Source organism: Propithecus coquereli, unplaced genomic scaffold, assembly GCF_000956105.1.
Source record: "Propithecus coquereli isolate 6110/MARCELLA unplaced genomic scaffold, Pcoq_1.0 Scaffold249, whole genome shotgun sequence".
NCBI classification, from domain to species: domain Eukaryota; kingdom Metazoa; phylum Chordata; class Mammalia; order Primates; family Indriidae; genus Propithecus; species Propithecus coquereli.
In genome coordinates this window covers 768022-785928 of record NW_012148052.1, presented here as the reverse complement: position 1 = coordinate 785928, position 17907 = coordinate 768022, and the positions used below count along the sequence as shown (strand labels likewise).

General features: G+C 43.6%; 1 protein-coding gene across 1 annotated transcript in view; it reads left to right on the top strand.

Moving 5' to 3' along the window:
* The window catches only part of RIMKLA (ribosomal modification protein rimK-like family member A), a 30209-nt gene extending 19363 nt beyond the window's left edge, over window positions 1-10846 (top strand). Inside the window, exons 3-5 of the mRNA XM_012646776.1 lie at window positions 1237-1323; window positions 7587-7790; window positions 10148-10846. Of these exons, the coding sequence (XP_012502230.1) occupies window positions 1237-1323; window positions 7587-7790; window positions 10148-10638 (782 nt within the window). The 3' untranslated portion in view covers window positions 10639-10846. The remainder of the gene's footprint in view (window positions 1-1236; window positions 1324-7586; window positions 7791-10147) is intronic.
* Window positions 10847-17907: the final 7061 nt, after the last annotated feature.

Genomic DNA, 17907 nt, shown 5'->3' with positions numbered 1-17907 from the left:
TGCCTCAGCCTCCTGAATAGCTGGGACTACTGATGCATGCCACCATGCCTGGCTAATTTTTCTATTTTTTTTTTTTTTTTGGTAGAGATAGGACCTTGCTGTTGCCCAGGCTTGTCTTGAGCTCCTGGGCTCAAGCGATCCTCCCATCTCAGCCTCCCAAAGTATTACAGTTACAGGCATGAGCCACTGCACTTGGCAATTTAGAAAGATTTCCATGCACATTATTATTCATATTTTTAAAATTAAGACTTAAAGAGGTATATAGTGAAGTCAGTTCAGGCTTTAGAGTCATAATTTAACTTTGGGTGAGACAAATCCCCAGGCTTGGTTTCTTGGAGTATTGGTTTTCTATTTCTGCACAACAAACTACTAAAAACTGAGCAGCTTAAAATAACACCCATGATTATCTCACGCTTTCTGTAGGTTGGCAGTCCAGCCACAGCGTAGCGGGTTCTCTGTTTAGGTCTCACAAGGCTGAAATCATGGTGTCAGCTGGGGCTGTGGTCTCACTTGAGATCTGAGGTCTTCTAAGCCTGCTGGTTGTTGGCATTCAGTTCCTTGCAGTCGTAGGACTGAGGTCCCCACTTCCTTGCTGGCCATCACCAGGGGCCATTCTCAGCTCCTAGACGCTGCCCTCTGTTCTCTGCCACGTGGCCTTCTCCACAGTGTGGCAGTTTGCTCCTTCAAAGCCAGCAGAAGAGTGTCTCTGACACTTCACCTTTTTTAAAGGGCTCACCTGACAGATCAGGCCCACCAAGGATCGTCTTCCTTTTGATTAACTCAGCCTGATTAACTCAACTGATTAATGACCTAATCAAAGGAGTGATATCCCATCATATTCACTGGTCCTTTCCACACACAAGAGAGGGGATTATAGAAGTTGTGTACACCAGAGGGTAGGAATCTTGGGGACCATCTTAGAATTCTGCCTACTGCAGCCATTGTAATGGGAAAGGTACCTACCTATGCGATTGTTATGAGAACTACACGAACTAGAGCATGCAAAGCCTTTACCACATAGAAGGTCCTTGATAAATGTTGGTTTCCTTACCTTGCTGCTCCTACCTTCTTACATTACAAGAGCACGATGCATGTCTGTTCGGTCGAATGGGTTTGAATTGCTTTAATCAGAGAGACATGAGCCCTTGCAAGAATTCCCACGGAGGGGCAGGGCGCAGTGCTGGGGTGGCCACTGCCTGACCGTCAGCCTTACTGACTTTCACCTTTTCTTGGCAGGTGGACATGAAGACTTCTCTAAAATGATTGATGAAGCTGAGCCCTTGGGCTACCCGGTTGTGGTGAAGAGCACACGAGGCCACCGGGGTCAGTGCTACTCCTCCAGGACTTCCTGGTTGTCAGTTCATCTGGGGCTGCAGCTCTGCCTGGACAGGGCACTCCTCAAGTGCTGCTTGGGAAGGTGGAGCTCCCCCTTGAGGAGCCTGCAGTGTAGTTCTTCTCTGTGTCCCCTTCTGTTTGTCCTCACTGTCCTCGCTTTTGTCAGGTCCTGCTTATCTCTTCCTTGGACTCTGGCAACAGACTCCTGACTTGATTCTGATTGGTTTCCCTAACTTCACTGCCAGTGCATCCTCCGTTCTTTTTTTGAAATAATTCTTCTGAAACTTAGATCTATTCTTGTCATTCCCTTGCCGAAAAACCCTCCCAAGACCTTGTGTTGCCTATTAGACAAAGTCCATTTTCCTCATCGTGACACTCAGGGCCCTGTACAAACAGCCTCGACCTTCTCTTGCAGCCTTCTCTGGCCACGTGACCCCTTCATAATCCATTCCAGATTACTTCTCATTCGCCAAATAGACCACGCATCTTCCTCTCTTCAACCGTCTGCTCTTTTCCCTTTGCTGGGAATGTCATCTTCCTCTGCCTACCTGGTGAACACGTCTGCTCCTCCTTTCAGGCCAGCTCCAAATGTCATTTCTTTTCTACTCACATCCCTGATCTCCCTCCCTGTGTTCCATACAGAATTAACTGCTCTTCCCTTTTTGTTCCCGTAGCACTTTGTACATGCCTCTGGCATAGCGCTGCACTTTATAACAATTTTAAGTTTATGTGCCTGCCTCCTTTATTAGACTGCAAGCTGCTTGGCGGTGGGGACCAGGTCCTGAGAATCTCTGTAAGGCTTACTACAGTGCTCGATGCATGGTAGGGACTCGGTAGGGACTCAGTAGGGACATTGGCAGCAGAAAGCAGTCCTGCAGAACGTGAGCAGGCACCTCATCATGACACCCAGATGGCTGCTTAAATGTCCAGGATATTAGGAGCAAGGGGAGGCAACCCTAAACAGACACATAATGGTCAATTACTGTGATGTAGGGACTGTGAAATAGAAATGAACTAGACGCAGTCACTGCTCTCAAGGGGCTCAAAGGTGTGGATAGTGGAGACAGTTGCACTGCAGGAGATCGCTACTGTAGCAGGCACGCCCGGGGCCTCTTTGAGCCTGAAGGAGAGGGGGGGCCAACTCTGCTGCAAAGGCTTCACTGGAAGTGAAGAGAGACTTAAGTCGAAGTGTAGCATTTGAACTGGAGGAACTGAGTGAGCAGCGTGCAGAAGCAGGTGTAGGCAAAGCAGCCTGTGAGTCGAGGGGTCCGGCCGGGGAGCGGGAGAGACGAGTCTGCGTGGCAAAGGGGGACTCTTAGTACTACTCCGATATGCTGCCGTGCTAAACTTCAGTCTTTCCACCAGTTGTTTTATTGTGGTAAAGTATGTGTAACATAAAATTGATCTAATATTTACTGAGTGCCCACAAAGTGCCAGGCACTGTTCTAGGGTCTGGGGTTACAGATAAATTCCTGCCCTCAAGGAGCTTCCTTTGTAGAAGGTAAGACAGTAAACAGAAATTAAATATAGTACATAATTTTTTTTAAGTTTTTAAAATTAAGATACGACTCACATAAAAAAGTTATCATTGCAAAGTGTAAAATTCAGTGGATTTTAGTAAATTCACTGTTTTACAACCATTACCACTGTCTAATTTCAGAACATTTCCATCACCCCTGAAAGAAACTCCCTACTTATTAGAAGTTAGTCCCAATTGACCCTCCCTCAGTCCCTGGCAACCACTGATCTACTTTCTGTTTCTATAGATTTGCCTATTTTAGCCATTATATATAAATAGATTTATATAATATGTGGGCTTTTTGTGTCTGGCTTCTTTCACTTAGCATGATGTGTTTTTCAAATGTCATCCATGTTACAGCAAGTAACATTACTTTATCCCTTTTCTGTTGTATGGATATACCACAGTTTATTTACCTGTTCATCAGTTGGTGGGCATTTAGGTTTTTTCTACTTTGTGACTATTATGTGTAATGTTGCTCTGAACATTTGTGTACAAATTTTTGTGGACTTACACTTTCATTTCTCCTGGGTATATACCTACGAGTGGAATTGCTACGTTATATGGTAATTCTTTTGTGTTTCATATTTGAGACAAGGTCTCTCTCTGTTGCCTGGGCTAGAGTATAGTGGCGTCATCATAGCTCACTGCAACCTCAAACTCCTGGGTTCAAGCAATCCTCCTGCCTCAGCCTCCCAAGTAGCTGGGACTACAGGCATGTGCCACCACACCAGGGTAATTTGTTAGTCTTGCATGCTTAATAAAAGTGCTGAGACTGTTATTAAGTAAAAAGTTGTCAAACGTTTACTGAAAATAGAATTGGCCCATGGCTTGATGTAAAGACAGCGAGGAAAGAAGCACCAGTCAAGTTGTGAAAAAGCACCAAATTAAATGACCTCTGAATCTTACTAAATTGTCTTCTTTGAGGCTAAACTGATCTCTTAGGGTTAACTAACACTTGTTAATAAGTAAATTTAAATTAAGTTCTAATTGTTAGGCACATTTCTCAGTTCAGACTCAAATTTGCATTTGTCCCCATCAAAAAGAATTTCTTTTTTCTGAAGGTCTGTTAATTTAAGGTAATTTGTTATAGATGACGAGAATGTCTTTGATAACTGAGGTTAAAAGGTAGTGTGATCAGATGAGAGCTAGTCCTAGTTTTTCTGGTATGTTATCATGTTAGAAATACTGAATTCTGCTCCTATGTTACATCTGTGGAAGTACGTGATTTGAGAGTTGCATCTTCTAAGGATTCACTGTATCATAGCGATGCCTCTGTGGAGGCCGCAGGCATATGACCAACACCAGCCCATAATCTAATTGAACAAAGATATTGTAACATTATCATTTGGTGCTTTTCCTTGCTTTGTTAACCATCACGACAATAGTCTGCAGCACAACTTTTTTTTTAACAAAGCTAGAAGAGTTTTGGCTTCTTAAACTTCATATTTGGGTAGGTTAAGCTGCCATACGTGTTCAGTGTGAATAGTGTTTAAGTTGAAAATATTGTAAAAAAATTATATTTTTTCAAAAATATTTTAAAAAATAAATAATAGTAGAACTGAAAAAAAAAAAAAAAAAGCTCATCTCTTTGTAGAGATGAGCTCTGGCTCTTGCTCAGGCTGGTCTTGAACTCCTGGACTCAAACGATCCTCCCGCTTCAGCCTCCCAAAGTGCTAGGATTACAGGCGTGAGCCACTGTGCCCGGCCTCATGATAATTCTATCTTTAACTTTTAGAAGACTGCTAGACTGTTTTCCACAATGATTATGCCATCTACCTTCCTATTAGCAATATATGATGGTTCCGATTTCTCTATGTTCTCACCAACACTTATTATTTTTTGTTTATTTTTAATTATATTCCTGGCTTGTCTTCAGCAAGAAAGAACAGTTGTTATTTTTTATGTATGTATGTATATATGTTGATTATAGCCATCCTAGTGAGTGTAAAGTGTTATCTCTGTGGTTTTGATTTGCATTTCCCTAACGACAAAAGATCTTGAACATACTTTCATGTGCTTATTGGCCATTCGTATATCTTCTTTGAAGGAATATTCAAATCCTTTGCCCATTTTTTAACTTGGGTCTTTTGTCTTTTTGTTGAATTTTAAAGGTTCTTTTTATAATGTGGATGCTAGATCCTTATTAGATATATAATTTGAACATGTTTTTTCCCATTCTGTAGGTTGCCTTTTCATTTCTTAATAGTGTCTTTGATGTGCAGAAGTTTTTAATTTTGATGAAGTCTATTTTGTCTATTTTTTCCTTTGGTTCTTGTACTTTTGATGTCATTTTGTGCTTGCCTAATCCAAGGTCATACATATTTACATCTATGTTGCCTTCAAAGAGTTTTATAGTTTTAGCCCTTACATTTGGGTCTTTGATCCATTTTGAGTTAATTTTTGTATATGGTGTGAGATGGGGGTCTAAACTTCATTCTTATGCATGTGGATATCCAGTTTTCCCGGTACCATTTGTTGAAGAGACTGTTCTTTCCTTATTGAATGTTCTTGGAAACCTTGTCAAAAATCAATTGACCATATGTGTGAAGGTTTATATCTGGGCTTCCAATGCTGTTCCATTGATACATAGTTCTAACTTTATGCCAGGCCACGTAGTCTGAATTACTGTAACTTTGTAGTAGGTTTTGAAATTGAGAAGTATGAGTCCTTTAACTTTGCCCTTCTTTTTCAAGATTATTTTAGCTATTTGGAGTCCTTTGCATTTCCATACGAATTTTAGGATCAGCTTGTCAACTTCTGCAAAAAAGGAAGTTGGAATTTTGATAGGGATTACATTTAAATCTGTAGATCAGTTGAGGAGTATTGCCATCGTAACAATTTATGAACATGGGATGTCTTTCCACTTATTTAGATCTTTAATTTCTCTCAACAATGTTTTATAGTTTTCAGGATATGCCTTATACTTCTTTGGTTAAATTTATTCCTAAATATTTTATTCGTTTTGATGCTATGGTAAATGGAATTGTGTTCTTAATTTCATTTTCAGATTGTTCATTGCTAGTGTAACACATAGTATTTTAGCAGGGAAACTGGATAGGAAGGAAACAGTTACAGTTCTTAAGTTAGACTTTAGCAAGGCAGTGAGTGCATGGGCTGTGCCCTTAAGAAGGTTACTGATCTTGTGGGCCCTTTTTTTCCTTATCAATAAAACAGTAATAACCATCCTTGTCATAATAGCTTCATAGGGCTAGTGTGAAGTGTAAATGAAATAATAAAACCAAACTGCTTGGCACTTAGATGATTAACTAATCTTAGTGCCCTTCCTCCCCTTCTCTCCCTTAAAACTGTAGCTCCTTTATTAACTGTAGACTAAGCCCCATATTAGAACCTCTGTACCAAGAACCAAGGAATCCAGTTTCTAACTCTAGCCCCCGTCTCTGCTGAAAATCCTACCTAATGTCCAGAGAACCCCAGTGCCTATAACTGAATCCCAGCCATCTGCTGCAAGGTCCCTGATCTCCTGGTGTCAGACATCTAATTACTTGTACCTCTGCTCATTGACCGAGACTTGGAACACTGATGTTGCATTGTGCCCACCTGCTGGGCCTCTCACTTTTCCTCCTGTGCCTACTTGCGGGGCCCTCTGCAACTTCCCTGACACTAACTTCCCACTAAACTGCACGCCCTGCTATCACCTGCCACTTGGACATCTTTATATCTCTTGGTCCCACTCCTCCGGCTCTGTCAGGTGTTTAGGGTCCAGTCATCTCAGGAATGATGGAGTCCTGGTTATGACATGTTCTGAAGGTTACTTTTCAGTCTGGAGGCCACTAGGGACTGGTGCCCATCACTCTTTTTATTCAGACTTCAGAAGAGTTCCACTCCTTTTAAGATGGTGACAGAAAACTTAGGAAAACCAAGTCTTTGTTCCATATTTGATAGAAAGAATGCTCAGACTGGGCATGCTTACGTCAGATTTGCAGAGCAAACTGACCAGGAACCCCTGCTCAGATCCGTTAACTAATACACAAATGGAAAAGTAGATGCTAAATAATTACAAAAGCATAGGTGATTCAAGCAGAAAATAAAGAATTTAGAATCAAGAGGGAGTGCTTTCCCCTGAGAACAACAGAAGTGTAGGTCATTCCATTTGGAATTAAATGGGTATAGCCACATAATAACTTCCTTGTGTTTGAAAGGACGAAGGACGTCTGCCAGTGGCTCCCCCTCTGAGCTCCCACAGCGTTTTGCACGGACCTCTCAGTGTCATGTCGTGCTGTGTTGTGGTTACCTCTTTTTGATCTCTCTCAATCCAGACTTGGGGTTTCTGTAAAGTATGTCCGATTAATTTTGTTCTGTAAACATTAATTGACATCCGCTCTGTGCATCGAGCCCAGTGTGGGATTTGGAGGACAAAAAAATGAGCGAGATGTGGATCCTGCCTAATCAGCATCCTGGGGTGACAGGAGATGCTAATTAACTGGTTTTGGAACAGAATTGATTAGATCCTTAGGATTTTATTTTGGCCCCTTCTCTGTGTTTCTGGAATACATTATTATGTCATTTTGGAAAGAGTGGTGGTGGAGACAGGCTCCTGAGGCCCTAAGGTTCAATGGCCATTTGAAAAGAAGCAAGAGAAACAGAAGGGGCCAAAGCGAGTTGAGTTCAGAGAGAACTGATGACTGTGGGACAAGGAGGCGGGATGTCAAGGACAGAGTCCGAAGGCTTCTCCAACTGCTTCTCTTGCTCTTTGTCTTTCTTCTTAAAGGGAAAGCTGTTTTTCTGGCAAGAGATAAACATCACCTCTCAGACATCTGCCATGTGATCCGCCATGACGTGCCCTACCTGTTCCAGAAGTATGTGAAGGAGTCACACGGAAAGGACATCCGGGTGGTGGTGGTAGGGGGCCAGGTGATAGGCTCAATGCTTCGCTGCTCCACAGACGGACGGATGCAAAGCAACTGCTCTCTAGGTAAGGTATAAAGGTGCAGAGTTAGTCTGTTGGTCGTGGAAGGCCACCAGGATTTTTCACTGGGGTGTTTGGGCCTGTTTAGTAACTGTGTATTGATGGCTACTATCTTGTCAGACCCTCCGCTAGCCACCAGGATCTCACAGATAAGAATGAGAAATGAGCCCATTCCTGTCGCAGCAAGCATTCCAGGAGGGGAACAGATGAGTGTAAGTGCTATGACAGGGTAGGGGCGTCAGGAATGGAGGTTTCAACCCCTTCTTGTAGGTGTCAGGACTTGTCAGGTTTTAAAAAGGCACCGGTGTTTGAGAAAAACTCCATCTGGGTAAAGGATGGAGTGAAGGCATAAGATGGGAGGCAGGGAGATGAGTTTCGAGGCTGTTGCAACAGCTCAGACAAGAAATAAGAAGAGTCTAAGCTAAAGCAATGGCAGGAGAAAAAGATCATATTTTCCTTTTACATTTATTATAATTGAAAGTTGTTTTCCTTTTATGTGTGATGCTATTAGAAAGCTGCAGTCTATGCTTTGGTCGAATGCATGAACCCATCCCATTAACCTATTGATAAAGTTTGTTTTCTGTTGTGGTGAATGGAAACATTCCAGGGAGCATGTAAGCTCTTGTCCCCCATCACCAAAAGCTATTGTCAACCTCACTGAATGAATGTGTGTATTGGTAATATGAAAAAAACACCTATAGTTATTTTTTCCTAAATCACCAGATGAAGACCAAGTCCAGTGACTAATAAAGAGGCATAGACACTGATTTGGTTCTTCTTTCATTAGTATTCATTGAGCATGTCCTCAAGCAGACTCTGGTAGACATTGGGAGGGTAGAAATTATGAGAGAGCCTTGCCCTCAGGTAGCACGTGGCCCAGTAAAGAAGACACATAAACAGATATCTGTACGATATTGCGACGAAGTGGTGTGATACAGTCAACTGCTAGATTCAGGATGGCACAGGACTGAGTACCTTCCATGTTATCTCATTTCATTTTCATGATAATCATGTGTAGTGCCACGTATTGAACCTTGCGTATTATCATTTTGTATTTTTTGGAACCTTACAGAATCCATTCTTTAGTAACCACACAGTTTTATAATTTGTACATGTTGCTTTTCTTTTTTTCTTTCCTCCTTTCTTCCTTTCTTTCTTTCCTTTCTTTCCTTTCTTTTCTTTCTTTCCTTTCTGATAGTCTCGCTCTCTTGCCCCCGGTAGAGTGCAGTGGTGTCATCGTAGCTCACTGCAACCTCAAATTGGCCTCCCGAGTAGCTGGGACTACAGGCATGTGCCAGGACACCTGGCTAATTTTTCTCTTTTTAGTAGAAATGGGATCTTGCTCTTGCTCAGGCTGGTCTCGAACTCCTGACCTTAAGTGATCCTCCCGTCTCGGCCTCCCAGAGCGCTAGGATTACAGCATGAGCCACTGCACCAGACCCATGTTGCTTTTCTTGCTGGGCTGTTTAAAACTGTTTTATAGCCTTTTCCTCATACAGTGTCCTAGGTGGGAAGGGACAGTGTTAAGGTAAAGACCTTAGTTATTGGGCCTGAGAATACAAGTCTTAAATCTTTGCAAGGAGACTAAATAGAGACAATAAAATCTGAAGTCCTAGCTTTTTAACAAGGGCAACCAGCCTCTCTCTGTACACAATTCTGTCTCAAAATCCTCTCCATCTCTCTCTTCTTAAAAATCAATGTTAATTTTATTTTTTCTAATCATAAGAGGAATACATTCTCAATGTAGAAAATTTAGAAAATAGAGCAAAGTCAAATGAAAAAAGATATTTCTCATTATCTGCACCATTTAGGGATGTTTTGGTGTTATTCTTTCCAGTCTGTTTTTCTGAGAAATATCTTTTGGTACAGTCATGATCATACTATATAGGCTTTAATCCTGTGTTTTCCCACATGATTACAAGTTCTTTATGAGCATTATTATTAATGGCTGTAAAATATACTGTTTTACTCTATTGTAAGATATTTAGATTATAATTTTTCATTTCTGATTTCAACAAATGTTTATTGAGTGCCCACTATGTACCAGGTGCTATGCTTTTCCAGTATTTTAAATAATACCGTCATCCACACCTTTGTGCATAAAGCTTTTTTCCTGTACCTAGATTGTTTCCTTAATAGTGGGATGGCTGGGTCAGAGGGAATCAGCATTTTAAGACTCTGCATAGACATGACTATATTGTTTTCCCAAAGGGTGTCCTGATTTCCATCCAGATCTTTGTGAGTAATGACCAAGCCTGTCTCACTGCCCCTCCCCTGCACACCCCCGCCTCTTCCTTGAAGAGTCATTTGACTTGTCATTCAGTATCTGTTGTCACCTTTCTATCACTGTGCTTTCCCCACAGGTGGTGTGGGCGTCATGTGCCCGCTGACGGAACAAGGCAAGCAGTTGGCTATTCAGGTGTCCAACATCCTGGGCATGGACTTCTGTGGCATTGATCTCCTTATCATGGATGATGGCTCCTTTGTGGTGTGTGAGGCAAATGCCAATGTCGGCTTCCTAGCCTTCGACCAGGCGTGCAACTTAGATGTGGGTGCGATCATTGCAGACTATACCATGTCCTTGCTGCCAAACAGGCAGACTGGGAAGATGGCTGTCCTCCCAGGACTGTCGAGTCCCAGGGAGAAGAACGAGCCAGATGGCTGTGCTTCAGCTCAGGGAGTTGCAGAGAGCGTCTACACCATCAACAGTGGGTCTACCTCTAGCGAGAGTGAGCCTGAACTGGGAGAGATCCGGGATTCCTCAGCAAGCACAGTGGGGGCCCCGCCTCCCATGCTGTCCGAACCTGGCTACAACATTAACAACAGGATTGCTTCAGAATTAAAACTTAAGTGAATTCCTGCCTTTTGGCAGCATTTAAACCAAATCTTACTGCTTCCCTAGTAGTTTTCAGTGAATAAAATCTGGACTAATGTGATTTCATTTGCACAGAAACTAGATATCCCATCTGGGCACTCAGCATTCTTTCTAACGATGATTTAAGCAAATGGCCTAGCTTTGTGGTTTTTACAAAGACAAATATAAAAACACTCACCAACAACAACATCCAGACCGATCGATCTGAGACTGATGTCTGCTGTGAGCACTTAGACATTATGGCTAACTTTAAAGCACTGACTGTGCTGCTGCATCTGACTTTTAGCAGTTGAATCCATTAACTTGAAATGGCTCTTGGAAACACTGTACTCAAAAGCCACCAGGAGATGGAGGCATGGGCAGATGAGTTGGAATGTGACTGCGGCCATATGTTCTTCATTAAGTGTGTGTGTGATGCTTGGAGAATACGCAGTTCAAACTCTGTTAGAGGATCGGTCTTCTACTCCCATCAGTCACCGTCTTGACCATATTTCTCCGACACTCAGGATATGGTGTTTTAAGGGAGCTTCCTCATTAGCATTCTCAATGAAGCACTTTGTAGAAAGTGAGATTGAACGTTCTTTGACTTCAGTGGTCCTGCTTTGTAACTGGGGCTTTCTACAAATTGCTTTGCCACTCTCAATTTATAGACCCTGCTTCAACCAGTATCAGCTCCAGCAGCTTCTTGCACCTTTGCTGCCTTTGGCCTCAGCTGGAAATGCACTTCAATGAGCTAGTGGCCACACACTTTATTTCTTAAGCGTGCACTAGAAATCTAACACCATGGACTTTCTTTTCAATGGACTCCGTTCACTCGCCATCTAGAAGCCAGTGGGTTTTTAACCATAGAAAGCTACTGGAAGATAATCATTCTTCCCCCTCCTCTACTGAAACTTTGTGTACTGCTTAGCTATAGGAGGTTTTCTTGTGTGAGTTGGTGTTGTGGGTCTATTGGGTAGATAGAGCCATGGGAAACACACTCCAATCCCCTTGACATTCTATTTTTATCCTGGATCCAGAGACCTGTCCTTACCCACTTTTCCAAACTGGGGAGACTCAGGTATCAGGAATTACTCATTGCACATTTTGGAGGGGGCTAATGTAGACAGGACACCAAGTGCTTTTCATTTTAACTCTTCAAGCAGTAGATGAGATCCTTCCCTTGGGAGAAATATTAGAGATGGAGTTTTCCATTTCTGTTTATATGAAGTAGGACTGAAGATGAGCAAAGCTACCTTTTTAACCAAATACGCTAGAACATATGCACTCAAGAGTTACCATAATTGAAATTACTTCCTTGGGAGACCATACGCTTGAGCTGTGATGTTGCATGTGCCACGAACACTTAGAATTCTTCTTTTGAAATAACTTTGAAGCCATGCAAGGAAAGAGGCCTCACAACTTTATAGTTAGACCTCGTTTTTTACCCACCCTCCACCCTTGCCACCCACCAAGGTAGTCTCGAGCTCCATTACCCATTTTATTTATCAGACTTATTTTCTAATGCTCTTTGGCTGTGAAAAAAAAAATCATTCTTCCGAAAATAGATATATCCTTAAGGGAAAAAGATTTATCAACATTGAGGAAGCTTACAAGTTGACAGTTGCCCAAGAGGGTTCTAGAAATGTTCCAAGTAAGATCAGCTTTATTGGAATAAACATACATTTTCCCAAGGTGACTACTTTGAAGGCAACACCACCCATTTGGGTGCATAAATTCCTGTACTTATTCTGCCGTAAATGTAAAATGTGTATAAAGTTAAACTCCTACATTTTTTCACAACACATTTAAATAGGAATTGGCCTTTAAAATATTGTAGTTAAAACCAGAGCTCACCAAGTAACAGTTGTACAATTAACAAACGTTTGGCGCCATGTAATGGAGACGTCACACTACGCAGTTGTAGTTTAAATGCAGTCCAATATAGGGTGCATGCCACTGAACTGTAACCCTAGTAATGTGTCTTGTACAGTTGAAAATGATAGTACTTCTCCTTTATATAGGTTAAGACATGTACCTTATCTTTACCACTCAGGGTGGCTTTAAAAGAAGGATGGTTTTAGGTTTGTTCTCGCTGAAATTGGTCAGATGCTTTCTGTGTAAACATCTGAACCAAATGACCTTCTGGAAGCTGCATTCACTGATTTCTACTGTTTAGTGCAAGTCTAATCTTCCCACTTTATCTAAAAGGATGCTAGCAGGGTCCCTTCCTGAGCAGAGCAGCTAGAGAGTGCTTCCAGACTCCTTTGCCAAAGGAGGCCCTTTTTCCAGCTGTTAGTGACATCCGTAGTCATTGGCATCATTGCCTGGAACCAGCCCTGTCTAGCAGCAGAGGAAGCTGGACCACAGTTGGACCATATCCAGCACCCCCCCCCCCAGGAGTTCCCACACCACAGCTGGCCACGGGCTCTGAGCCTCAGCCAGGTGGCCAGGCTATACTGTCACAGTTGCCCACAAGGCCTGCTGGAAAGAACACAGAGTACAAAGCCGGGGCCTGATTCTGGCTCTCCCTTTAAACAGCTGATGGACCTCATGCAATCACATGAATTCTTGTACCTCCATTTTTTTATTCTTCACATAGGTGGAAATGCCTATTCTGTTTATCTCTTGGGGTGCTTTGAGGTTAAAGTGAGTTAATAAATGAGACTGTGCATTATGTGGAAGGTGGTAGTGTAACACCTCCCCCATCTGGTTTTATAACAGTTTCTCATCACTCCTCTAAGGGAGTTAAAAAAAAAAAAAAAAAGGCCATTAATTCTTGGCATTAGCACACTAAACAGTGAAAGGGGCCCTGAAAAAGGAATGCAACGTTGCAGAAGCCTTACTTCCAGCGAGGTAAACTTAAGACCTAAAAGGAGTAAAGTTCTCAGTGTATTCAAACAGCTTTCTGGATGTATCATACATAACCTGAAACCCTCAACTCTTGTATAGCAACTAATGGAGTCTTCCTTTGTAACATAGAGTGCAGTGTCTGTATATGGTCTTCCCATTATATGATAGTAGCATCTTGAAACTGGTCAAAACTTGAATGCCAATAGCTCAGTCACTCAGAATACACATGATTCTGCACTTGGGAAAAATGTCCTCACGCTATCTGTCTGATTGGGTATGGGATTGCCAGAATGAGGATTTGGGGCTTTAGGTCTTTAGGATCTGAGAAGCAATTTAAGTGAATCATAAGCCATTAGTGTCAGAATTGCAGGCTCACTGCTTCCAGATAAGAGGAAATTCCGTGACAGTGAAGACTGGGAGAGGAGGAAAGGGAAGGAGAAAGGTCTGGGATACTTTTGAGAAAGAAATAAAAAATTGGTATCATTTGGAATTCTAGTGGGGAGGAGGAAAGAATGGCTCTCCTGTGGGATGTTTTAATGAAAGAATCATGAACATGTATTGATTAGAGGTAGATGTCTTTGAGGCTATTATATATAAAGGTAGTGAGATGCATGGATTTCCATCCACCGTGGAGAAGTTGGAGAGAGGTGCCTCATCCCTTCTTTAAATCCTTAGGACTGCTGGTCTTAAGAACACTCTGAGTGTGATCTTAGGGAGATCTAAGCAGCTAACTGGGGGGTTCCAAAACCACCCAGGTAAAAGCTGAACCTCCCAGAAGTTAATGGATAGAACATTCTGTGTGTGCAAAGCCCAGAGACACAGCGTTATGAGGTGAGTTTAGGGAGTCAGGTGAATCCAACATTAGTCAAACAAATCACTTCAGCTTAACATTTTCCTTTGCACCTGGAAGTGAGGCTTCTGTTTGCCGTTAGTCTGCAGATGTCGTGGGAAGGGCCCTGACAACAGCCACCTTTGTCATTGTCCCTGAAGTTCATGTTCTCACATCTGGGACTGTAGCCTAATAGAAAACCTGGTGCTGTTTTTGACTCTGCCTCTGAGACTCAAGATCAGTACAGATTCTTGCTTTAAAGTGTTACCCGGAAAGCCATCTTCTCAGGGATATGTTGTTACTCTTTTCCTACAACTAGATGATGCCTCCATTCCAACCAGGGGTGGGGAACCTGCAGTCTCAAGGCCACATGTGGCCTCCAGATCCCCAAGTGTGGCCCCTCAGCAGAATCCAAACTTCACAGAAAAAAGTCCCTTTGTTGAAAGGATTTGTTCTATAAAATTTGGATTCAGCCAAAAGGCCACACTCAAGGATCCAGAAGGCCACATGTGGCCCCAAGGCCACAGGTTCCCCATCCCTGCCTAAGTTCCTTTAAGCCTTTTCAATTTCCTTCCCCAGTTGGTACAGTTCCTGTGCCAACGTGCGGTGCCCCGAGCCCTGTGCTGGCATCCCAGCCCTGTGTGGTGACTTCGCTCTGAGGTCATGTTATCTGGGGCTCTGAGGCAACGCTAAGAAAGTTACCTATAGAGCCAGATTTGAGGCCAGAGGAATAACAGCACTTTGAGACCAGTCCTCTCTCCCCCCTCCACTGTTTTATGAATAATTTTATAAATAAGTAGGAATCTGAGTTTCAGAGGCCACAGTCACATAGCCGGTCACTTGCAAGGCTGGATCCAGCACTCTGACTCCCCTCCCGGGTCTGCATGGCTCCCTTCCTCCACAGCATCCAGCGCTGGCTGCCATCCTGAGCCCACCCTCTGCCATTCCTCTTCTGATGAGCCTCTGTTCTGGGTCAACATGGTGTTGATGTGCCAACTGTCAGGGGTCCAGCACTTGGATGGCTTCTGGTGAGGGCCCCAAAGGCACGGACGAGATTTCCGTGATGCAAGCTGGCTCATGGCCACACCATCTTTACACCGGCCCCGGTTTGGCTGATGTTCCCTCACTGCGAATGTCCAGGAGGTTGAGTGTTTGCAGTCCCTGAACCTCTCGTATCAGGCACACCTGAAGAGGAATCCTATTTGAGCACATGCTCCGTTGTGATCAGCACCAAGGTCAAAAGTTTCCTCCCACTTTCTTTTCCACAGTGTGTCCCCCTTGCAGCCAGCAGGAGGCACAGACCCTCCCCTGTTGTAGCCCAAATGTCTATTGAGGACTCCCTGCCCCTTGAGATCCAGACAGGTTTGGTAACTCTGGCCTCCAGGGCTCAGCCTCTGGATTTCTGTGATTTCTAAGGGACTTAACATTTTTGCAGCCACTGCTGACTCCAGAATTCTGCTACCTCATTTTAAGCAACAATGTTGTCTCATCCCTGCACTGCATCAGCTGAGACATGGAGCTCAGTTCCCTCCCCCAGTCCCACACACAGCAAAATTCAAATGAGCGAGTGTGTGTGCGTGCCTGTGTGCGTCTCAGTGACGCGGGAGGGAATGGCAGGCTCGCATCCCATTCATAGAATGTTCTTATGCACTGTCGAGTAACCCCCACTCGTCTTCCACTCCACGTGGTCCCTGCTTCCCTTTCTTGGGGCAAACCAAATCCACTTATGTTCTCATGGACAGCATCAGTATAACTATTCTTTTTCTTAATTTGATTCCTGCCAACACGCTTACCTTCACAATTTCACCTTTTACCATGGGTGGCCTATTAAAGGCATTTTCCCCCTCTAAAGGGAGACTCTGGTGCCATCTCTTAAGGTGATACATTTTCATTCCCACTGTACGAGTCGGGCATCACAACAACCACGTTCCCCGCTCGCTGTCGGGGGCACGCCTTATGGAAGGCAACGTGGACTAAGGCAAATGGCACCAGTTTGAGTCAGATCCTGTTCGAATCCTGACTGGGGAAACTTAAAGCTTGTGTGACCTACTAGGGACAGTCACGTCATCTTGCTAAACCTTAGTTTTGTCACCTATCAATATAATAAATACAAGCTTGAACGCCTAGCACTCAGCCACATGCCTGGCGTTCCGCAGGTCCCTTTCCCCTTGCTTCCCCCGACTGTGAGCAATTGCAGGCAGCGCCTTCCTGTGACCATGGCTCAGTGCCAAGGGATAAAAGCCAGCAGACAGCAGCTTTACAGCTGGGAAAGAGATGCTGGGGGCAGGGCTGGCGGCGGCTCAAGCATGCTGAGGTTCAGGCTTAATGACTGGAAAGTCCCCTCCATCCTTGGGATTCTGTGGTGCTATAGTGTGAGATACAGCGGATGTATTTGGCTTAGAAAAATCCTGGAGGAAAGGCTGCCTTGGACAAATGGGAGGCTGGAAAGCTGTCTGACCTTGGATGATTTAGCACCTGGGTTTTTTGGCTCTTCTCGTATTAGGTTTGCTGGCTTTGCATCAAATGGAAGGAGGAGGTGCCAGGGACTTGAATTAAACCTGTCAAACAGAGGGTGAGGGGAGTGCAGAAGGCTTGGGGGAGGGGGGCTGCATGGGGAACTCTGAAAGTCCGACAGCACCATCTGGACTTGGCAGGGATGGCAGCCCTGAGAGAGGTGGAACTAACCAATAAAGCAGCTAAAATTCTGCTGTCCTGGGCCTGTCCCGAGTGGGACTCCCGGAACACTGATCTCCTACAAGGGGAGAGCTCGGGCCCTGAATCACTCTATAGAGCTAATAAAGATCTTTGTGGAGGCAGGACGAAGCAGGTGCCTGGTTGGTTTCATCCTACCTCAAGCTCCAGTGGTGTGCTAGAGCCGGCATGTTACAGCCCACGAGAACAGATTGTTAAATTTTCAGGAATTTTGTGAGCTGGTTGTTAAATACAGCCACCGTGATCATTTTAGATTAAATGATATAAACCCACAATTAAATAAAGTATATTAAAAACAGGTAAAATATGCAAAACTCATCACTTGCTAATTATTTTACTATTATCTATGTTCTTGAGGCTACTAACACCTATTGTATTTGTATGCTGGAATCATTATAGAATGGTGCGCATCTCTTCCCAAACCCACCATGCGGGGACATTACATTCGAAGCCTGGCATCTGCCATGGCAGGAGTATACACGCCACAGAGATGCGCAAACACTCCATATCAAGTCGCCCCCCACCAGGTGGTGGTTAAACATTTATCGGCACACCACTACCACTGGGTGATAGACAAAAGAAATTGATACACATAAGCATCGAAACATCTCAGTTCCAGGGAGGTGGCATTTGTGATATATTTCTCAGAAGCGAGTATCCTAGTATATAGCATGCACAACTGACTGGGAGTAAAAGAAAAACACTTGAAAACACTGCTTCTCTGCTTGTTTGATCTTGCCTTTGTGTTTTTCACATGTGAGAAATCTGTGTACTTCGCCCCTAAACTGATGGAGTGATTCGTGAGGTTCAGTCTCACCTGTGGGCAGTAGTTCAGCTAAGTTCCCTCCAGGAAAGTGAATTGTAGTTTTTCCAGC